The following is a 20,070-nucleotide window of genomic DNA, read 5'->3' as shown; positions in this document are numbered from 1 at the left end:
AGTGTTACTGAACAGCAAGTGGGGTCCTGCTGCCTGCCACCACCCTCTAGGCAAAATTCTGGAGGCAATAGGTTTGGCAATAAAGGAAAGAATTCTTTATTCAAAACCTACACAATTTTGGAATAACAGTGATCCAAAGCTATTGTGATCCAAAAAGATGCTTGATATGATTTCAATTTTCTTGAATTTGTTGAGGCTTGTTTTGTGTCCTACCATGTGGTCTATTATGTGCATTTGAAAATAATTTATATTTTGCTTCCTTGGGATGAAAGATTCTGTTAATATCAATGAAATCCATTTGATGTAAAGTGTTGTTCAATGTCACAATATCCTTCTTGGTTCTTTGCTTTGAAGATCTATCCATTGTTGATGGTGTGGTGTTAAAATCCCCTAATACTAGTGTGTTGCCATCTGTATCTTTCTTGAAATCCTCCAGGATTTTCTTTCTATATTTGGGTGCTCCTGTGCTGGATGTATATTTGTCTAAAGTGGTTAACATCTTGATAGATTACTCCTTTAAGTATTTTGTAGTGTCCTTCTCTGTCTTCTTTTTATTGCCTTTGTTTTGAAATCTATTTTGTCAGATATAAATATTGATACTCCAGCTTTTTTTTCATATCTGTTTGCTTGGAATATTTTTTTCCATCCTTTCACTGTCAGTTTGTGTAGCTCTTTTGTTCTGAGTTGGGTCTCTTGTAGACAGTATGTATTTGGGTCACATTTTCTTATCTATTCAGCTACCCTTTGTCTTTTGATTAGAGCGCTTAATCCATTTACCTTTAAGGTATTTATTGATAGGTATTTATTCATTGCCATTTTTGTGCCCTTTGTACCTGTGTTCTTTTATCTTTCTCTTTTTCTTCATCTTCTTAAAGCAGTCACTTTAACATTTCTTGCAATGCTGGTTTTGTATAGATGTATTGTTTTACCTTTTTGTCTAGGAAACTCCTCATTTTGCCTTCCATTTTAAATGATAGCCTTGTTGGATAGAGTAGTCTTGGTTGATTTTTTTTATTTGAAATATTTTGGCTTGTAGTCATTTTGTTGGTAAATCAGCTCAGCATTATTGAAGCTCCCTTGTATGTTACTAGCTATTTCTCTCTTGCTGCTTTAAGATTCTCTCTGTGTCTTTAAATTTTGCCATTTTAATTATGATGTGTCTTGGAGTGGGCTTCTTTGGGTTCATCTTAATTAAGACCTTCTGTGCTTCCTGGACTTGCATGACCCTTTCCCTCATCAAGTTAAGGAAGTTTTCTGTCATTACTTTTTCAAACAACTTTTCTATCCCTTGCTCCTCTTTTTCTCCTTCTGGTATCCCTATTATATGGATATTATTATATTTCATGTTGTCCTGCACCTCCCTTCATCCCTCTTCATCCTTTTGAGCCTTTTTTTTTATATTTTGTTACTCTGTTTGAGAGTATTTTTTACCTCATTTTTAAGCTCTCTGATTTGATCCTCTGCTTCATCTAGCCTGCTTTCAATACCTCCTAAGGTATTACTCATTTCAGACGTTGTATTCTTCATTTCCTCCTGGTTCTTATTAATACTTTCTATGTCCTTTTTCATGCTGGTATGATTCCCATTAAGTTCTTGTAGCTTCCCTGGAATTTCCTGTGCTCTCACTGAGCTCCTTGAGCATCCATATAACCATTTTGAACTCAGTGTCTGATAGTTTGCTTGCCTCAATTTCATTTACCATTCTTCTTCCTGAGGATTCCTCCTTTCCTTTCTATTTTGGGTTATTTCTTTGTCTTCCCATTTTAGGTGACTATTCTAATTTGTTTCTGCATATTAAATTTATCTGCTTTGACTTCCTGTCTCATAGTGTCACCTTCTGTGGTAGGAGACCTGTGGGACTCAGTGGTGCAGTCTCCTTGATCTCTTGAGCTGGATGCTCTTGGGATACACTTTATGACATTTGTGTAGGGTCTCTTGTTGTAATTGGGTGTTGGTTGATGTTGGGTCATTCTTTGGAGGGTCCTTCTTTCTAGTTGGTTGATTTAGAGTCACACCACCCACCATATCTTGTATGCTGTTGTACCGGAGTCCCTGCTGGATTTGTGAGTTGACTGCTCTGTGGTTCAGATGCAAGATACATGCAGGTATGAGAGCAAGTGGACAGAGATACCAGCTTCTCTGCAGCCATCCCATATCCTCCCTTTTCTTCTTTTTTATGGTCAAGTAGTATTCCATTGTGTAAATGTACCATGGTTGTTTTACCCACCCATGTACTGATAAATACTTGGGCTGCTTCCAATTCTTGGCTATTGTAATAACACTGCAATGAATATAGTAAATGAATAATTTCAAATTAGTGTTTCAGATTTCTTCAGATAAACTCGCAGAAGTGGGATCACTGGACCATAATCCAGTTCCATTTAAAAAAATTTTGATATCTCCATACTGATTTCCATAGTGCCTTCACCAATCTGCATTCCCCCTAATAGTACATGAAGGTTCCCTTTTCTCCCTGTCCTTAACAGCACTTGTGGTTTGTTGATTTATTAATGATAGCCATTCTGACAGGTGTGAGATCATATCTCATTGTTGTTTTTAGTTTCACTTATCTGTTGATTAGTGACATTGAGCATTTTTCATATGTCTACTGGCCATCTGTATGTCCTCTTTGAAGAAGTGTCTATAGAGGTCCTTTGCCAATTTTTAAATTGGATTATTTGTTTTTTTGTGTGTTGAGTTTTATAAGTTTTTATAAAATTTGGATATTAGTTCATTATCAGATATACTGGGAAATATGCTCTCCAATTCAGTGGGTTTTCTTTTTATTTTGTTGATGGTTTCCTTTGCTGTGCAAACTCTTTTTAGTTTGATGTAGTCCCCCCGCTTTTTTTGTTCATTTGTTTGTTGCCTTTCCTTGGGAAGATATATCAGAAAAAATATTGATACAAGCAGTGTCCAAGAGCTTGCTTCTTATGTTTTCTTCAAATATATTTCTGGTTTTGAGTTTAACATTTAAGTCTTTAACCCGTTTTGAGTTTAATCTTGTGTGTGGCATAAGAAGGTGATCTAGTTTCATTTTTCTGCATATATCTGTCCAATTTTCCCAACACCATATATTGAATAAACTATCTTTAGCTCATTCCATATGCTTGCTTCCTCTTTCAAATATTAATTGACTATAAAGTTGTGGGTTTATTTCTAGGCTCTCTATTCTATTCCATTCATCTCTGTGTCTGTTTTTATGCCAGTATCTTGCTGTCTTGATTACTGTGGCCTTATAGTATAGTTTCATATTAGGTAGCATGATTCTTCCAAATTTGTTCCTCATTTTCAAGATCATTGTTACTATTTGGGTTTTTTTTGAGTATCATATAAACTTTTGAAATATTTGTTATAGTTTTGTGAAATACATTATTGGTATATTGATAATAATTGTGTTGAATCTGTATATTGCTTTGAGTAGTATGGACATTTCAATGATGTTAATTCTTCCTATCCATGAAGATGGTATATGTTTCCAATTATGTTTATCTTCAATTTTTCAGTGTCTTATAATTTTATGAGGACAGGCCTTTACATCCTTGGTTAAATTTATTCCTAGGTGTTTTATTCTTTTTAAAGTGATTGTGAATGGGATTTTTTTCTTGATTCTCCTTTCTGATAGTTCATTGTTGGCATATAAAAATGCAACTGATTCCTGGATGTTAATTTTGTAAACCTGCTACATTAATGAATTTGTATATCAGTTCTAGTATTTTTTTGGTGGAATCTTTAGGGTTCTATATGTACAATGTCATGTCATTTGCAAATAATGACAATTTTACCTCTTCCTTTTCAATTTGGATGCCTTTTTATTACTTTTTCTTTACTGGTTGCTAAGTAAGAGAGGTGAAAGCAGACATCTTGATCTTGTTTCTGATCCTCAGGGAAACACTTTAGTTTTTGCCTATTGAGTAAAATGTAGGCTGTCAGTTTTCATATATGGTCTTTATCATGTTAAGTATGTTCTCTCTATTCCCACTTTGATGGAAGTTTTTATTACAAAGGGGTGCTTGATTTTATTAAATGCTTTTCTGCATCTATTGACATGATCATATGGTTTTTATCCTTCATTCTGTTTATGTGGTGAATTACATTTATTGACTGGTGAATGTTGTACAAACCTTGCATTCCCAGAATATATCATATTGGATTATGGTGTAGGATCTTTTTGATGTATTGTTGTACTCAGCTTTATAATATTTTGATGAAGATTTTAACACAATGTTCATAAAAATATTGGCTTATAATTTTCCTATTTTGTAGTTTCTTTGTCTGGTTTTGGAATTAGGATAATGTTGGCCTCACAAAATGATCTTTGGAGTCTTCCCTTCTCTTGAATTTTTCTGGAATAGTTTGAGAAGGATTGGTGTTAGTTTTTCTTGGAATGTTAGGCAAAATTCACCCATGAAACCATATGGTCCAGGGTTTTTGTCTGTTGGGAGTCTTTTTACTCCTGCTTCAATTTCTCAAGATATAATTGTCTATTCAGATTCTCTGATTATTCCTGATTTAGTTTTGGAACATAATGTGTTTGTAGGAATTTACCCATTTCATCCAGGTTGTCCAGTTTGTTTGCAGATAGTTGTTCATAATATTTTCTTACAATCCTTTGTGTCTCTTTGGTGTCAGTTGTTACTTCTCTTCTTCCATTTTTTATTTTATTTTTGGGGGGTCCTCTCTCTTTTCTTGTTGATGAGTCTGGTTAAAATTTTATCAATTTTGTTCATCTTTTCAAAGAACTAACTCTTAGATTTATTCATTTTTATATTATTTTTTAGACTCCATTTCATTTATTTTTGCTCTGATCTTTATTATTCTTTTCCTCTACTCATTTTAGGCTTTGTTTGTTGTTCTTTTTCATGTTCCTTTCAGTATGAAGTTAAATTGTTTATCTGAATTTTTGATTGTTTCTTTAGATAGGCGTGTAATGCTATGAATTTCCCTCTTAGGATTGCCTTCCATGTCACCCATATATTTTGGGTTTTATGTTCTCACTTTCATTTGTTTCCAGGTGTCTTTTGATTTCTTTCTTGTTTTTGACCTAATCATTGTTTAGTAATATGTTTTTAGCTTCCATATTTTTGTGTATTTTTCAGTGTTCTTCTTGTGATTGGTTTCTAGTTGTATAGCATTGTGGTCAGAAAAGATGCTTGACATTGTATAAATCTTAAATTTATTGAGACTTGCTCTGTGTTCTAACATGTAGTTTATCTTAGAAAATGTTCCATATACACTTGAGTAGAATGTATATTCTGCTGCTTTTGGGTGAAATGCTCTATAAATATCAGTTTAATCCATTTGCTTTAGTGTGTCACTTAAGACCACTGTCTTCTTGTTGATTGTATATCTGGAATATTTGTCCACTGACACCGATGGAGTATTAAAGTCCCCTACTATGACTGTATTTCTGTCTGTCTCTCCCTTTATACCCATCAAGATCTGCATTAGATATTTAGGTGCTCCTATGCTGGGTGCAGAAATGTTTACTAAGGTTATATCCTCTTGTGGGATTGTTCCCTTTATTATGTAGTATGCTTTGTCTCTTACTATAGTATTGGTCTTAAGGCATATTTTGTTTGATATAAGTATTGCCATGCCAGGTTTTTTTCTTTTCCATTTGCATGAAATATCTTTTTCCATCCTTTACTTTAGTTTGTGTATAGCTTTCCTTCTTATCTGAGTGTCTTGGAGACAGCATATATATGGGTCTTGTTTTATTATCTATTCAGCTACCCTGTGTCTTTTGATTAGAGTATTTAAGTCATTTACTTTTAAAATGATTATTGATAGATACATATTTATTGTCATTTTATAACTATTTTCTTCTGTTTTTTTCTTCTTTTTTCTTTTTAAAGCAAGGTCTTTTACATTTGTTGCTGTGTTAACAAACTCCTTTAGCTTTTTCTTGTCTTGGAAGTTTATTTCTCCTTCAATTTTAAATGATAGTCTTGCTGGATAAAGTAGCCTTGGTTGTAGGTCCTTCCATCACCTTGAATGTTTTATGCCAATCACTTCTGGCCTGAAATGTTTCTGTTGAGCAATCAAGTGACAGTCTAATGTGATCTCTTTTGTAGGTAACGAACTGCTTTTCTCTTGTAGGTTTTAAGATTCTATACTTTAAGGTTTAGCATTTTAATTATGATGTGTCTTGGTGTCAGCCTTTTTGGATCCATTGTTTTGGGGACTCCCTATACTTGTTGAACTTGTGTGTATTTTCCATTTAGCAGGTTAGGGAAGTTTTGGGTTATTATTTCTTCAAATAAGTTCTCTATTCCTTGCTCATTCTCTTATTCTGATATTCCCATGATGTGGATGTTGTTATGCTTCATGTTATCTCAAATGTTTCTTAAGCACTCTTTATTCTTTTTAATTCTTTTTCTTTTTGCTTCTCGCCTGCTTTTTTCTACTTTGTCTTCTTAATCACTGCCTTGATACTCTGCTTCATCTAACCTACTGCTTATTTCTTCCTATGCATTATTTATTTCAAATATTGCATTCTTTATTTCTGACTGTTCCTTTCTTATGGTTTCTATGTCTTTTTCATGCTATTGACTATCCTTATAAGCATTATTCTACATTCTGTATCTGATAAGTTGCCTACCTTTATTTCATTTAGTTCTGGGGGAAGTCTCTTGTTCTTTAATTTGGGGCCTGTTTCTTTGTCATTCCATTTTGGCTGCTTCTTTGTGTTTTTTTTTTTTTTTTGTATGTATGTATTGTATTAGGTAGATCTGCACAGACTCTGGTGCAGAGCTAAGTTGGACATTGCCTGTGACTGGCCCTGGGCCACCTGCTTAAAGCCATCAGTGATCCACAGCTTGTGGCTCTCTCTGCTGGTCCTGGGTGTGTGCAGAAAGAATGAAGTTGCAGAGCAAATCTGGCTTTTACCAGTACTGGATCTGGGGAGAGTCAGCTGAAGTCTCAAAGCTTTCAGATACCTGCCTCTACCTGCAGGCTTTCTGTTAGGCTTAATCACTAGAAGTGCCGCATCTGTACTTGTCAGCAGCCAGCCTTAAGCTCCTCAGGGTGAGGTGAGGGGGATTCTTGTGGGTGGAGTATTTTTCCCCTCAGGCTACTGATGCTTGGAGGGGAGTGTTCTGTCTGAGAAACATGGCTTATACAGTATGTGCAAAGTGATCTTGCTGGATGAAACTTCAACTTTCTCCCTGGTAACACCAATCTTAGACTCTCCTCATGTGGCTCTAGTCTGCTCTGGCTTCCCACTGTTGGAGCCCAGGGTAAGTTGCTACAAACAAAAGTTTATGTCATGGCCCTTTATGAGGCTCTCTGTGTCTCTGACTGTCTGTCCCTGGAAGACAGAAACCCTGCTGCTTTTCATAGCAGGTTGTTATTTGATTTTTTCCCTAGTTTTGGTGCTCTAGCCTGGGGAGACTAACCTAGGGTTTAGATGCCACACTTCTCAAGGGGAACCCACCAGCCACTGAAATACCCCTCCAGATTTTCAGCTGCCACCCATAGGAGCCCAGCCAGTCCTCTCATGCCTCTTTACTCCCTAACAGTCTTGTTGTGATGATGTGGCATCTTCTGTAAGTCCTTAGTTAAAAGGCTTTCTCCAGCTAGTGTTCAGTTGGTTATTCATGATGATTTTTCTATAATTTAGTTGTAATGTCAGTTTTGTCCTGGGAGATCAGTGTAGTTTCCACCTACTCCACCACCATCTTGGGATCTCTCAAAGTACCTCTTGGTATGCTTATTTTCAAAATTGACATAGCTTTTTTGGAATCTTAATAGTCCCATATAAATAGAATATGTCAATCAAACTCTGACAGGTTTTTTTAAACTATTAAAGCAATTATGAGCCCTGGCTGGTGTAGCTCAGTGGATTGAGCACGGGCTGGGAACCAAAGTGTCCGAGGTTTGATTCCCAGCCAGGGTACATTCCTGGGTTGCAGGCCAGAACCCCCAGCAACCGCACATTGATGTCTCTCTCTCTCTCTCTCTCTCTCTCTCTCCCTCCCTCCTTTCCCTCTCTAAAAATAAATAAATAAAATCTTTAAAAATTTTTAAATATATATATATATATATATATATATAAAGCAATTATGCATCCCTACATCAATCATGAAATATTTTTTAAAGATTTATTTATTTATTTTTAGAGAGAGGGAAAAGAAGGGAGAAAGAGACAGAGAGAAATATCAATGTGTGGTTGACTCTCATGTGGCCCCCACTGGGGACCTGGCCTGCAACCCAGGCATGTGCCCTGACTGGAAATCAAACTGGTGACCCTTTGATTCACTCAATCCACTGAGCTACACCAGCCAGGGCGATCATGAAATATTTTTTATATATTGCTGGATTCTTCTAGCTGGCATTTTGTTTAAATTTTTCATATCTGTGTTTATAAGTGAAACTTATTTGTAACTTTTCTTTTCACACTGACTTTGTCTAGTTTTGATATAAAGGGCAGTACTAGTCTCATAAAATGCACTGAATGATATTAATTTCTCTTCTTTATATAAGATTGTAATTATCTCCTCAGTCTGAGCCTATTTGAGGGACAGAGGGACTTTTAAAGTGATTGAATATCTTCAGTCATTACAGAACCCTTTGGGTTTTATGGTTAGTTTTTATTTTGAGTCAGTTTTGGTAAGTTCTATTTTATAAGGAATCCATCCAACATTTTCACCCATGTTTTCAAGTTCATTGTTATAAAATTAATCATAGTATTCTCTTATCTTTTAACATCTCTGCTTATTCAATATTATTCCTTTTTGTTCATTGCTAATATTGTTTATTTACACTGTTATTTCTTGATTAGCCTCACCAAAGGTTCCCCTTTTTCAGGGTACCAATTGAAGGACCAGCTTTTGGCTTTTTTATACTGTCTAATGAATTTTTGCTTTCTGTTTCATCTATTTCTGCTCTTGTCTTTTTCATTCTTCTGTTGTTAGGTTTATTCTCTTGATCTTTTTCTAACTTCTTTCTTAATTAGGATGCTTAGCTTATTAAATTTTGCTTTTATTCTATTTTAACATAAGATTTTTTAAAAGAACTTATTTATTTATTTTTTAGAGTGGGGAAAGGAGAGAGAAAGAAAGGGAGAGATATATCAATGTGTGGTTTCCTCACACATGCCCCCTACTGGGAACCTGGCCGGCAACACAGGCATGTGCCCTGACTGGGAATCTAACTGGTGACCTTTTGATTCACAGAACAGCTCTCAGTCCACTGAGCCACTCCAGCCAGGGATCTAACATAAGATATTAAAAATAACAGTTTATACATGTTCCTTGATGTCCCTTCTCCTATTTCCCCCCATTATCTCTGTCTCCCCTCCCTTCTGGTTACTGTCAGTTTGTTCTGTATTTCAATGTCGCTGGTTATATTTTGCCTGGTTGTTTGTTTTTCAGTTAGGTTCTACTTATAGGTGAGATCATATTGTATTTGTCTTTCACTGCCTGGCTTATTTCACTTAGAATGATGCTCTCCATGGACAAAGGCAAAGGTGGTATGTTCAAGGGTGGGAGGTGGGGATGGGTGAGGCAAGGGGTTGTGGTGGTGGTGGGGAAATGAAGACAATTATACTTGAACAACAATAAAAATCATTATAAAAATCTAGGACAGAAAATTAATAAATTCAAACACATTGAAAAAGTCCTGTTACATGGCAAATAAACAAAATTAAACAACAAAAATTATCAGTTCTATTGAGAGATCAGTCACATACTAAATAATTTGCCTAAACTGTAAAATTAAATATTTTAGTATATTCACAGTGTTGTGCAACCAATATGACAATTAACTTTAAAATATCTTCATCACCCTTAAGTGAATCCTTGTATCCATTAGCTATCACACTCCATCTCTCCTCCATTTCCCCTTAGCCTTTGCCAACCATGATGCTACTTTCTGTCTATAGATTTGACTATTCTGGACATATCATACAATATAAAAATTTAAGGCCATGAATTTCCCTTGAAATATCTCTTTACTGAAACCTACAAATTTTAGTCTTCAGTATTTTCATTGTTATTCAGTTCTCAATATTTTAAAATTTCCATTATGCTATTTCTAACTCATGAATTATTTGGAAGCATGTTTTAAAATATTCAAACACTTTTTTTTTTCAAACACATGGGTTTTTTAAATGTTTTTTTTTTGTTGCCCTGGTTAGTGTGACTCAGTGGATTGAGCACAGGCCTGCAAACTGAGGGGTTGCCAGTTCAATTCCTAGTTGGGGTGTAAACCTAGGTTGTGGTCCAGGTCCTCAGTGGGGGTCTCACAAGAGGCAACCACATATTGATGTTTCTCTCTCTCTTTCTCCTTCCTTTCCCCTTCTCTAAAAATAAATAAATAAAAGTCTTTAAAAAATAAAATAAATGCCCTGGCTGGCGTAGCTCAGTGGATTGAGCATGGGCTGCGAACCAAAGCATTGCAGGTTCGATTCCCAGTCAGGGCACATGCCTGAGTTGCAGGCCATGGCCCCCAGCAACTGCACATTGATGTTTCTCTCTCTCTCTCTCCCTCCCTTCCTTCTCTAAAAATAAATAATAAAATCTTTAAAAAATAAAAATAAAAAAATAAAATAAATGTTATCTTGTTGCTATTGATTTCTAATTGCATTTTGGTCAGATAAAGTGATCTCTATGATACTAATTCTTAGAAATTTGCTGAGACTTGTTTTATGGTCAAGCACATGATCAATTATTGTAAATGTCCTATGTATGCCTGAGTAGAAAGTGTATTCTTCTATTAGTAGGTTCAGGATTCTGTATATGCCCATTAAATCAACGTGTTGATTCTATTGTTTGCTATTTTAAATCTTTAATATTTTTTGTTCATCTTGTCCTTTAAAGAAGGGTGCTGAATCCTACATGTGATTGGTGATTTGTTCATTTCATTTTATAGTTCTATAACAGTTTTCTTTATGTACTTTGAGATTACTTTATTAAGTGCCCATATATTTATAATATTTTGGTGAATTTAACTTTTTTGTTACATTAAAACTTTCATTTTAAAATAACTGTAGATTTACAGGGATTGTAGGAATAGTACAAAGAGATTTTCTGTATCTTTCTTACTGTTTCCAAAATGGCTACATCTTACATAACTATAGGGTGATATCAAAATTAGAAAATTGACATTGATACAATGTGTATGTATAGTTTTATGTCATTTCATCACACCATTGCAATTAATATATGGAACTATTCCATCACTGCAAAAATATCCTTTTGCTACCTCTTTCTAGCCACACACTCTCTCCACTCCATCATTCTTAACTTTTAGCTACAGCTATTTTCCATCTCTATAATTTTTTCATTTCAAGAATGTTATATAAATGGAATCACAGTGTGGCCTTTTGAAATTGACTTTTTTCCCCATTCAGTATAATGCTGTCAAGATCCATTCAAGTTGTGTGTATCAATAGTTCATTCCATTTTATTGCTAAATAGTATTCTGTAACACAGATGTACAGTTTTTTTTACCCTTCGCCTATTTTTATCTTTAATAATGCTTTCTATTCTAAAATCAATTTTGTCTTATTAATTTGGTTATGTTAACTTCCTTTTGGCTGGTGCTTGTATGGTATATTTTTCTATCCTTTTACTTTCAAAATATCTACATGCTTATTCATATATATATATACACATAGCTGAATTTTAAAAATCTGACCATCTTTTAACCAGTAAGTTTAACCCATTTTTACTTATTGTTATTACTAATATATGTGGGCCATGGGAATTCTATTTTATTTTTTTTGCTTTTTTGAGACTCTATTTTTCTAACTTCTTACCTTTTTGGATTAATTTGTTTCCTAGTGTATTTTTCTTTAATGCCTTAGACATAGACACTCTATTAGTTTAGTGGTCACTCTTACATTTTTATCATGCATATCTAACTTAAGTCTAGAACTAATAAATATATAAATAATAGCTGAGAACCCCAATTGCAATTACTTTGGACTGATATAAACTTATATTTGTTGTTAGGCACACTCAAAGTCTATAATTCTCCTCTTTTTTGTTCTGATATTGCAATATTATCTTCATACTTAAGATGTTCTCAGAGAGAGCATATGAAGCAAATTGCTATTTATTTGTTTTGTAAGTAGTGTGGAGTGGAAATTATTTTCAGAAGACCCAGAAAGGCTCAGGATTTCCAAGATCACATATTTTGGTTACACATCTTCCCAGATTCACTGAGAAAAAGTAAATTACACTGATATTACAATTAACTAATAGAAAAGACCAGTTCCTAAACTTATGCTACAAGTTGTCTCAGTCTTAAAGAAAGCTGTAAGTGGAAGGGTATCCTTGCAGCAGGATTCCATAATGGCTCTATTTCATCTTTTACATTGAATCACATATTCCATAATTTAGTCTACCCATTGTTTTCACTGGAAGCTGCTCAGTGTTCTTAAAAACAAATATTTTATCCCACTTAATTCTTCTCCATAAAATAGTTCTATATGAACAACTCCCTTGTCACTTATAATCTACTGTAAGAATCTCAGTTAACTGTAGGCTATTAGTTTTCAACCCAATATGGTAGAAGGAAGTCTCATTTGCAATTTTCCCACCTCAACCTAAATATCCCACATTTTCTTGAGATTCCATTGTTTACTACCCCATTTTTGGTATTAATTTTAATCTCTTGTCTTTTGCTCCAGTACAAAGTGGAAATTTAAGAAAGGTTATTATGATGTACTCTACAAGGGAATGTCAACTGATGGTTGTTGGTGCCAATTCAACACCAACAGGAATCCCCACTATAGTGTTCAATGAAGAGGGAAACTGTATTTAGTGCAAAGAGCTCAGTTGCAATACAGTATGGCTGTGAAAACAGCACAGCTGTGGAGCAGGTCAATAATATTACAGCTCAATTATGAAGCAGCATGGCGGTGGAATAGCAAGGCTGTGAGGAGACCCTGGGGTCAGGTAGCCCTGGGGTGAGGCTCCTCTTGAGCTACACAGCTCTGTTCTGCTCCAGTCTGCTCCACTTTCTCCAGTCTGCTTTGCTCTGCTCTGGACCCACCAGAAGTCTTCCATGTTTCAGTTCCAACCAGGGAACACAGTTTTCAGTCTTCCATGGAAATGGAAAGTGTGCCCTCCTGGAGGGAAGCTCAGTTACATAAAGAAAAGTACCTGTTTCTGGTCCCTGATTGGTTCAACTTCATGCAAATGAGGCCTCTAAATTCTTCCAGTTTGACTGGTCCAAAAAACATTGTCCTGATTGGCCACAGTGGGGCCACTCTGAGTGGTCAGTGAAGATACTAATGGGGATATAGCCGAGTAGATCCAATTGTACAGGGAAAGTCTCAGTCATATTGGTTGAAATATAATTCCAGGGACTTCTTTATAAGGGTAAGCTCAGATGGCAGAAATACAGGGCAAGCAGGTAGTTTAGTGCAGGAAGCAGGTTTCTTCCAAAACCATGGCTTGGGTGAAAGGCTCCTGTGTAGAAATGGCTTCTAGGTTCTGTTTTTTGTTTGTTTGTCTGTTTTAATTTAAGCTTTTCTTAGTATGTATATTCTTTCTCAGGTTCCACATAATGGAAAAGTTGAATAACTTTAACTGATAAAGGGTGGAAACAAGTGTGGCTTCAGGGACTTCAAGTGCAGAAGTTTGTATCACTTCATCCTTGTGCTCTACTACTAAAATGACAGACCTGTGATTAATATACTTTTTTTAAAAAAAAACAAGAACATGATCATTTGTTGATCCAATTGCTTACCCAGACCAATAAATTAAAGCAAGGAAGACAGGAGTATTCACTGAAAACATAGTTGTGAGGACTGTCCCACTTCACCCATAGTCTGGACACACAATGTAAAAGATAAAAGCTATAGTACAGAATATCCAAGGAATGTTTCAACAGTCACATTTCAGAAATAATAGAACACCAAATAGCCAGTACTTAATTCCTGGTTACTTATTGTTATTATTTTACTAAGTTAAATCTTTCCAAAGAGCTACCATTTTAAATCTCATCATACCTGGACTATGCTGTTGATCTTTCTCATTTGATGTAATTTAAGATGCAAAACTTAGACTTTAGGAAATGAAATACCATATTTTCCCTATATATTGTGCACTCACACTTTTGTGAGCATTATATATGGGATTATTATACCCATTGTTATACTCATGGTATGTAATCATTATATTCATGTACAATGTGCATCCTTATTTTTCCCTCAAAAATTTGAGCAAAAAAGTGTGCATTGTACATGGCAAAGTATGGTATTTGCTTATTGTGATTCTTAGCTCATTAATAAGGCCAGGCTACATATCTCTGTATGGGAATATATTTCATCTGAGTGAAATGGAAGTTTCCATTCCTAATCAGAGCAAAGGAAGCTGGTTGGATTACCTGAATAGCTGTGATTAAGCCAAGAGATGCTGATGTGTCCATCTTCAACATATGAGCTCAGATATTATTTTTACCTCACCCAGAGTAAGACTTGACTGTTCCAGGATTGACATCTTTTCAAATTCTCCTTTGTAAGGGTTCAAACAATCTTGGGTCTAGATTCACCCAAGATTGACTTGTTACCACAGCAATGATATTCTTTATTAAATAGCCCCATGCTTTACATCATATGGGTTACAATAGTCACTGTAAAACTGAGTAAGATCAACATTAGGCCCAAAAGTCTGCCATCATTTCTTTCCTAAAAATATGAAAAGAAAAAAAAGCTTTCATCATTATTATCACCACTTATCTCTTCAGAAAAATCTTTAACTATTACAAGCTATCAAGTTTACAGTTAAGTATGCAAATTTCCCAAAATTTTAGTTTTGCTTGAAAGGTCAAATTTTATTGTTGGTGACAAATATTGTTTGGTGTTTTCTTTGAAGGCTTACCTCATTCATTTTTTAAATATTTTATTTATTTATTTTTTAGAGAGAGGGGAAAGGAGGGAGAAAGAGATTGAGAGAACATCAGTGTGTGGTTGGCTCTTGTGAGCCCCCTACCAGGAGACTTGACCCACAGCCCAAGCATGTGCCCTGACTGGGAATCAAACCAGGGACCTTTTGGTTCACAGGCCAGCACTCAATCCACTGAGCCACATCAGCCAGGGCTCACCTCATTCATTTTCAAGAAAATGTCTGTCCAATACCCAAGTCAGAAAAACCATGGTTTTTCTGCCATTCTTTCAAGTAAAAAGAATGAGGTGTTCCGTGAAAAAAAAGCAGCTAATTCAGGGCCCAACTCAAGTGACTGCAAATATTTTTCTTTGCGACAAGTATTTTATTAAGCTATGCATACTAGTGTCTGTGAACACTTCCTATTTTATCACAAAAATATTAAAGAAACAGGCACTCCATTAAGGACATTTTAAAGTGAAATCTGACTTAAAATTTTTTGAGAGTGTGACTGTAAGGAAAGCAATCACTACTAGTAAAGTTTGGGGACACCGCCTTGAGTTATACCCACCATTGCTTTTTCACCATCAGTGCAAGTGTTAACTTAGTGAAAATAAAAAATGACATGTTAGTATTGTTTTGAAAATAATTCTGACCTTATAGTTCCAGGAACCTGAAGTGGCCTATGGACTATACAATCAAGAACTACTGATGTACAATATGATTCCAATTCTGTGTAAAAATACACAGAGATTACATAATACATATCTGAAAGAATTTTCACCCATTTTCAATTGCAGGAGTCTTTTTTGACTGATGCCACAGATTCTTACATTTGGTGAATAAATACCTTTTCATGCCAATATTATACAAGTACAACACAGTTTTTAATAGTTGTACAACATTTTACTCTGTGAGTATACCACCTATTTTTTAGCTAATTCTATAGTAGATAGGCATTTAAATTGTTTCTAATTTTGTTCTTAGAAACAGTGCTTAAATGAACATTTTTATATATTCTTCTCTGTACAATTATTTGATTATTTCTTTAAGAAAAAAATCCCACAAGTAGAATGCTTGGCTGAAGGGCATGTACATCTTTAAAGCTTCCTATGAAGTTTGCCAAATGGCCTTTCAGATAAGTTGTGCCAATATATAATACCAATCTGTCCCTTTTCTATGTGCCCACCTCCCCAGAGTCCTTATCTCTATCTCTTCCACAGCCTGGCATACAATGAAACAAATGGGGTTTTTGTGAGGCATGGCAGGAAAGTGAGCTGGATTTGGAAAATCTCTAGGACCTTTCTCATTTTCTGCTTTCATTGCTTCAGTGGGCCAAGGAGGAGAGAAAGGGAGATGACTGCTCTTAAGTGAAGAGGGTGGGGCAGTTAGGACTCCCATAAAGTTCTTGCCACTGCCTCTTTTCTAAAAGAAGAGCAGTCCTAGACCTCTAACCTTGCAGGGTCGGGGAGCACTCTTTGCACCAAGAGTCATTCTATCTGTCACACTACTTTTTCTCATCATTAGTAATAACAACTCACTTTGACATTACTTAGTAACCAGAATTGCCCAAGAAAGAGAGTTTTCTCTATCAGCACCTGCACCAGATTATTCAGTGCTTCCCTTTCTGTTGATCTACAGCAAAATCAGACAGATCTTGGTACTTTTTTTTTGGTAAGAGTCTCTTATTACCATTATTCCCTAACAGTTACTATAGTCACTGTCTTATTTCACTCTTCATCTCATGCTTGGTTTATCATACATTCCTAATAAATGTTCTTATTTTCAGTCTCTACATCTTCTGACAGTGCCCCAGCTCCAATCTATCTTGCACATTGCCACCAGATTATTTTTCTTTTTGTCAAAATTTCTAGTAAACAGTCTAAGTGTCCATCAGTAGATGTGCTGATAAAAAAAGCTGTGGTGCATTTGCCAAATAGAATACTACATGGCTACAAAAATGAAAGAACTCTTACCCTCTGCAACAGTATGGATAGACCTGGAGAATATTACACTAAGTGAAATGAGCCAGTGAGAGAAAGACAAATACCAAATGACCTCATATGCAGAATCTAATGAACAAAATAAACTTTTGGACAAATACAATCAAACACATGAATACATGGAACAGACTAACAAATCTCAGAGGGTAGGGAGATGGAGGGACTGAAAGAGATCAGCTGAAGAACATACATGCAAATATGCATAGCCGACGAACACACAACAATGTGGTGAAGGCTGGGGTTGGGGCTGGAGCTTTGTGGAGGGGGAAAAGGGGGTACATCTGTAAGTGTCAACAATAACAAAAAATCCAGTAATTTCCAGAATATGACAGGGCAGTATTTCAGTATCTCAACTTGGGATCAAGATCTTCCCTAAACCTTTCTCACCCTACATTTCTCCCTTTCTCTCTCATTACTCCTCTTCTTACAACTTCCATTTCAGTCCAACTGGTTATCTTCTTATCACTGGAACAGATTCCCCACCTCTGTGCCTTTTTTTTCAAACCATTTCCCTCTTCCCAAATGCCCTTGTTTTCTCATGCTATCCTCAAGGACTCAGCTTACCTGTTCCCTTCCTCAAAGCTTTCTATCAACTTCTGCTTCATTTAGCCAGACAGCATACATATAACAATGGGCATATATATGACTACATACTGTTACCAATTCTTTTGTATTTATGCATCTTATCTGTCCAGTTAGATTTTAAATTCAAGCATTAGAACAATCTTTTTATCAGTCAAAACATACAACTTTATTGATGATACCCAAATGAAGTCTTTGGTGGATAGATTCAAGTCAAAACAAATGATAGAAGGGTAGGCTATTAATAATGGACAAGTTCACTTCAATTCACATAGAGGAACTAGTAAAAATATTTCCATTCAAGCAGCATGATTAAAGTCACAAATGCGTTTTCAATACAAAAGGACTATTTGGTATTCATAAAGTGGTTTAGCTTAAAGCTGGAAACTGTCACAGATAACATCACTCTGGATGATACATTATTCAAACCTGCCAGCTGAGAGAATCACTTTATAATATGAGCAAGTGGAGAAGCAGTAACTTTCAATTTTCATTGCTTCCAGACTACAGAACCCAGGAATTTCCTCAAGTCTTTTGAGAACACATAGCCAATCAGAATTTGTCAACTAGTTTTATAACTTTCACTTTCACCAAAAGGTCATGATGATCTGCTAAAGCTTGAATTTTCTTAACGCACACTCCAGATGTAGTGCATAAGTAAAAAAGGGAACCTTTATTGAATTCTCTGTAGTTGAATACTTCTGCTCTGAGATTGTCATAGATGATCTCAAATAGAGTAAGAGCATTAATAAGAATTTCTGATTCCACATAAGAATTATAGAAGGAACTAAATGATGATGGCACTTGGGTACTCAGGAGTTTTTTTTAACATATCTGGATTTTCAGCAAAATTTGCAAGTATTTTCAAAATCTCAACCTTGATTTTTCCACCTCCTTGAGATAACAAATGAAAAAAGTTTGCAATAGAATTGACAAGCAGGTGTTGGTAGTCATTAGTAATAGTCATGTTTGTTAAAAATTTTAGTCCAATTATCTGTACTGCTGAGTTCAGATTTGAGGCCATGATATCATCCATCACTTTATTCATGTATACCTGAAGCCGGCCCTGATTTTCATAATTCTCACTCAGGTTATTCATAGCCATTAAGGCTTTTTCCTTAATGTGGGGATCAGTTTTGTTGATCATGTTTGCAATAATTGGGAGGCCTCCTAATTTACAAATTGTGTCTTGATTGCATGAATAATTGGCATTATTGCTCAGAGTGAGCAAAGCTACCTGTTGGATGAAAGGATCGTCTGATTTCTGAAGCAAAGCAAGTACTTTCCTTAGATCTCGGACACCCAGAATCTCATCGATATCATAAGGAAAGGGGCGCTTCTGCATGGGAACAGGTCTCCTCCCTCTCCCTCTCTGCTGAGTCTCAGGCTCAGAGTCTGACTCCGATTCTGTGTCAGTCAAACTGGACTTCCCATCCTCAGAATCAGGGACCTCTGCCAGGAAAGCCTGCCCCTCATTAGCAGAGGCTGCAGCAGCTGCTGCAGCCCCACCCCCAAGGTGGAATCCCAGCCCCAGTTGGTCTACTTCAACCTTGCTGTTTTTCTTGCCCTTGCCCTTGTCCTTGCCTCCAGTTTGGGACTTGGTTCCACCCTTGGCTCCACCTTTGGGTACAGCTCCAGTTGCTGACCCAGCCTTAGCTATAACCCCAGTATGAGCCCCAGGAGTCACTTTCTTGGCAGCTGCTGCTGTTTTAGGGGATCCCAAGGTTTCAGGAACTTCTGTAGCCTCAGAAAGCCCAGGTAGTATAGAAGCCTCTGTTGCTTCAGTAGGTGCTGCTGCCTCAGTAAGTGCTGGTGTCCTGGGAGGCACTGCTGGTGCCCTAGGAGCTTCTGCTGTGCCAGGGGCATTTGCCAATTTTGGAGTCCCTGCCATTGTGGGGGCCTCTGCAGCCATGAGGGTCTCTGCCTCCCTGGGAGTTGGTACCATTGTCAAAGCCAGTTCTGCCCCAACTACTGATTCTGCCTGAGGCCCAACCCAGGCCCTTTCTGCTTCCAGGGCCTGACTTCCAGTCCCACTCTGAGCCTCAGCACTGGATGCAGCTGGGGCCACTACCTCAGCTGCAGCTGCATCCAGGGCAGAGGCCTCATCCTGGGCCCTGTCCTCTTTCCCAGTGTGGACTGGGGTTGGGGAATGAAATTCTGGCCCAAAGTCTATTGTGAATCCAGCCCTTAGTCTGATTCTATCCCTGGATCCATTCCCAGCTAGAGCCCTTGCCTTGGGTTTGGCCAGTCTCTTCTTTGTCTGGTTTCTTCTCCTAGTGTATTTGTAGACACAGTACCAGGCACTTGCCCCGATGACTATCCCAGCGGCTACACAGCCAGCATCCCGAACTCGGCTCATGGTGTAGCTGGAATAATTATCTGATCTGGAGGTGGAGTTGGCTTGCCCAAGCAGGATATGTGTACCCAGAGCAAGGCACTTCAACTCAGGCTCACAAGTTCTGCAGAGGCTGCAAGTCAAGCAAGACATATGGTAAAGGATAGAAATGAAGTTTAGGGCTCTGGCTCACTTTGTGCCTGATGAGGCCTAGAGAAGAGTTTGGGAACATGACCTTGGTGGGTTGGCTAGTACCCAGACACTTGTGTCCAGGCATGTGTTTGCTGATTCAGGACCCTGGTCATCCATT

The 20,070-nt window shown here is 36.7% G+C and overlaps 1 protein-coding gene across 1 annotated transcript; it reads right to left on the bottom strand.

The window, feature by feature from the left end:
* Window positions 1-17,977: 17,977 nt before the first annotated feature.
* ARMCX2 (armadillo repeat containing X-linked 2) lies at window positions 17,978-19,784 on the bottom strand. Its single transcript, XM_045817728.1, is given in 2 exon segments — window positions 17,978-18,250; window positions 18,252-19,784. Coding segments are annotated over 2 exon segments (1,806 nt in total).
* Window positions 19,785-20,070: the final 286 nt, after the last annotated feature.

This window comes from Phyllostomus hastatus, unplaced genomic scaffold (genome assembly GCF_019186645.2).
Source record: "Phyllostomus hastatus isolate PE091 unplaced genomic scaffold, TTU_PhHast_1.1 phas_scaffold_28, whole genome shotgun sequence".
Taxonomy (NCBI): Eukaryota; Metazoa; Chordata; class Mammalia; order Chiroptera; family Phyllostomidae; genus Phyllostomus; species Phyllostomus hastatus.
This window is presented reverse-complemented; position numbering and strand designations above follow the sequence as displayed.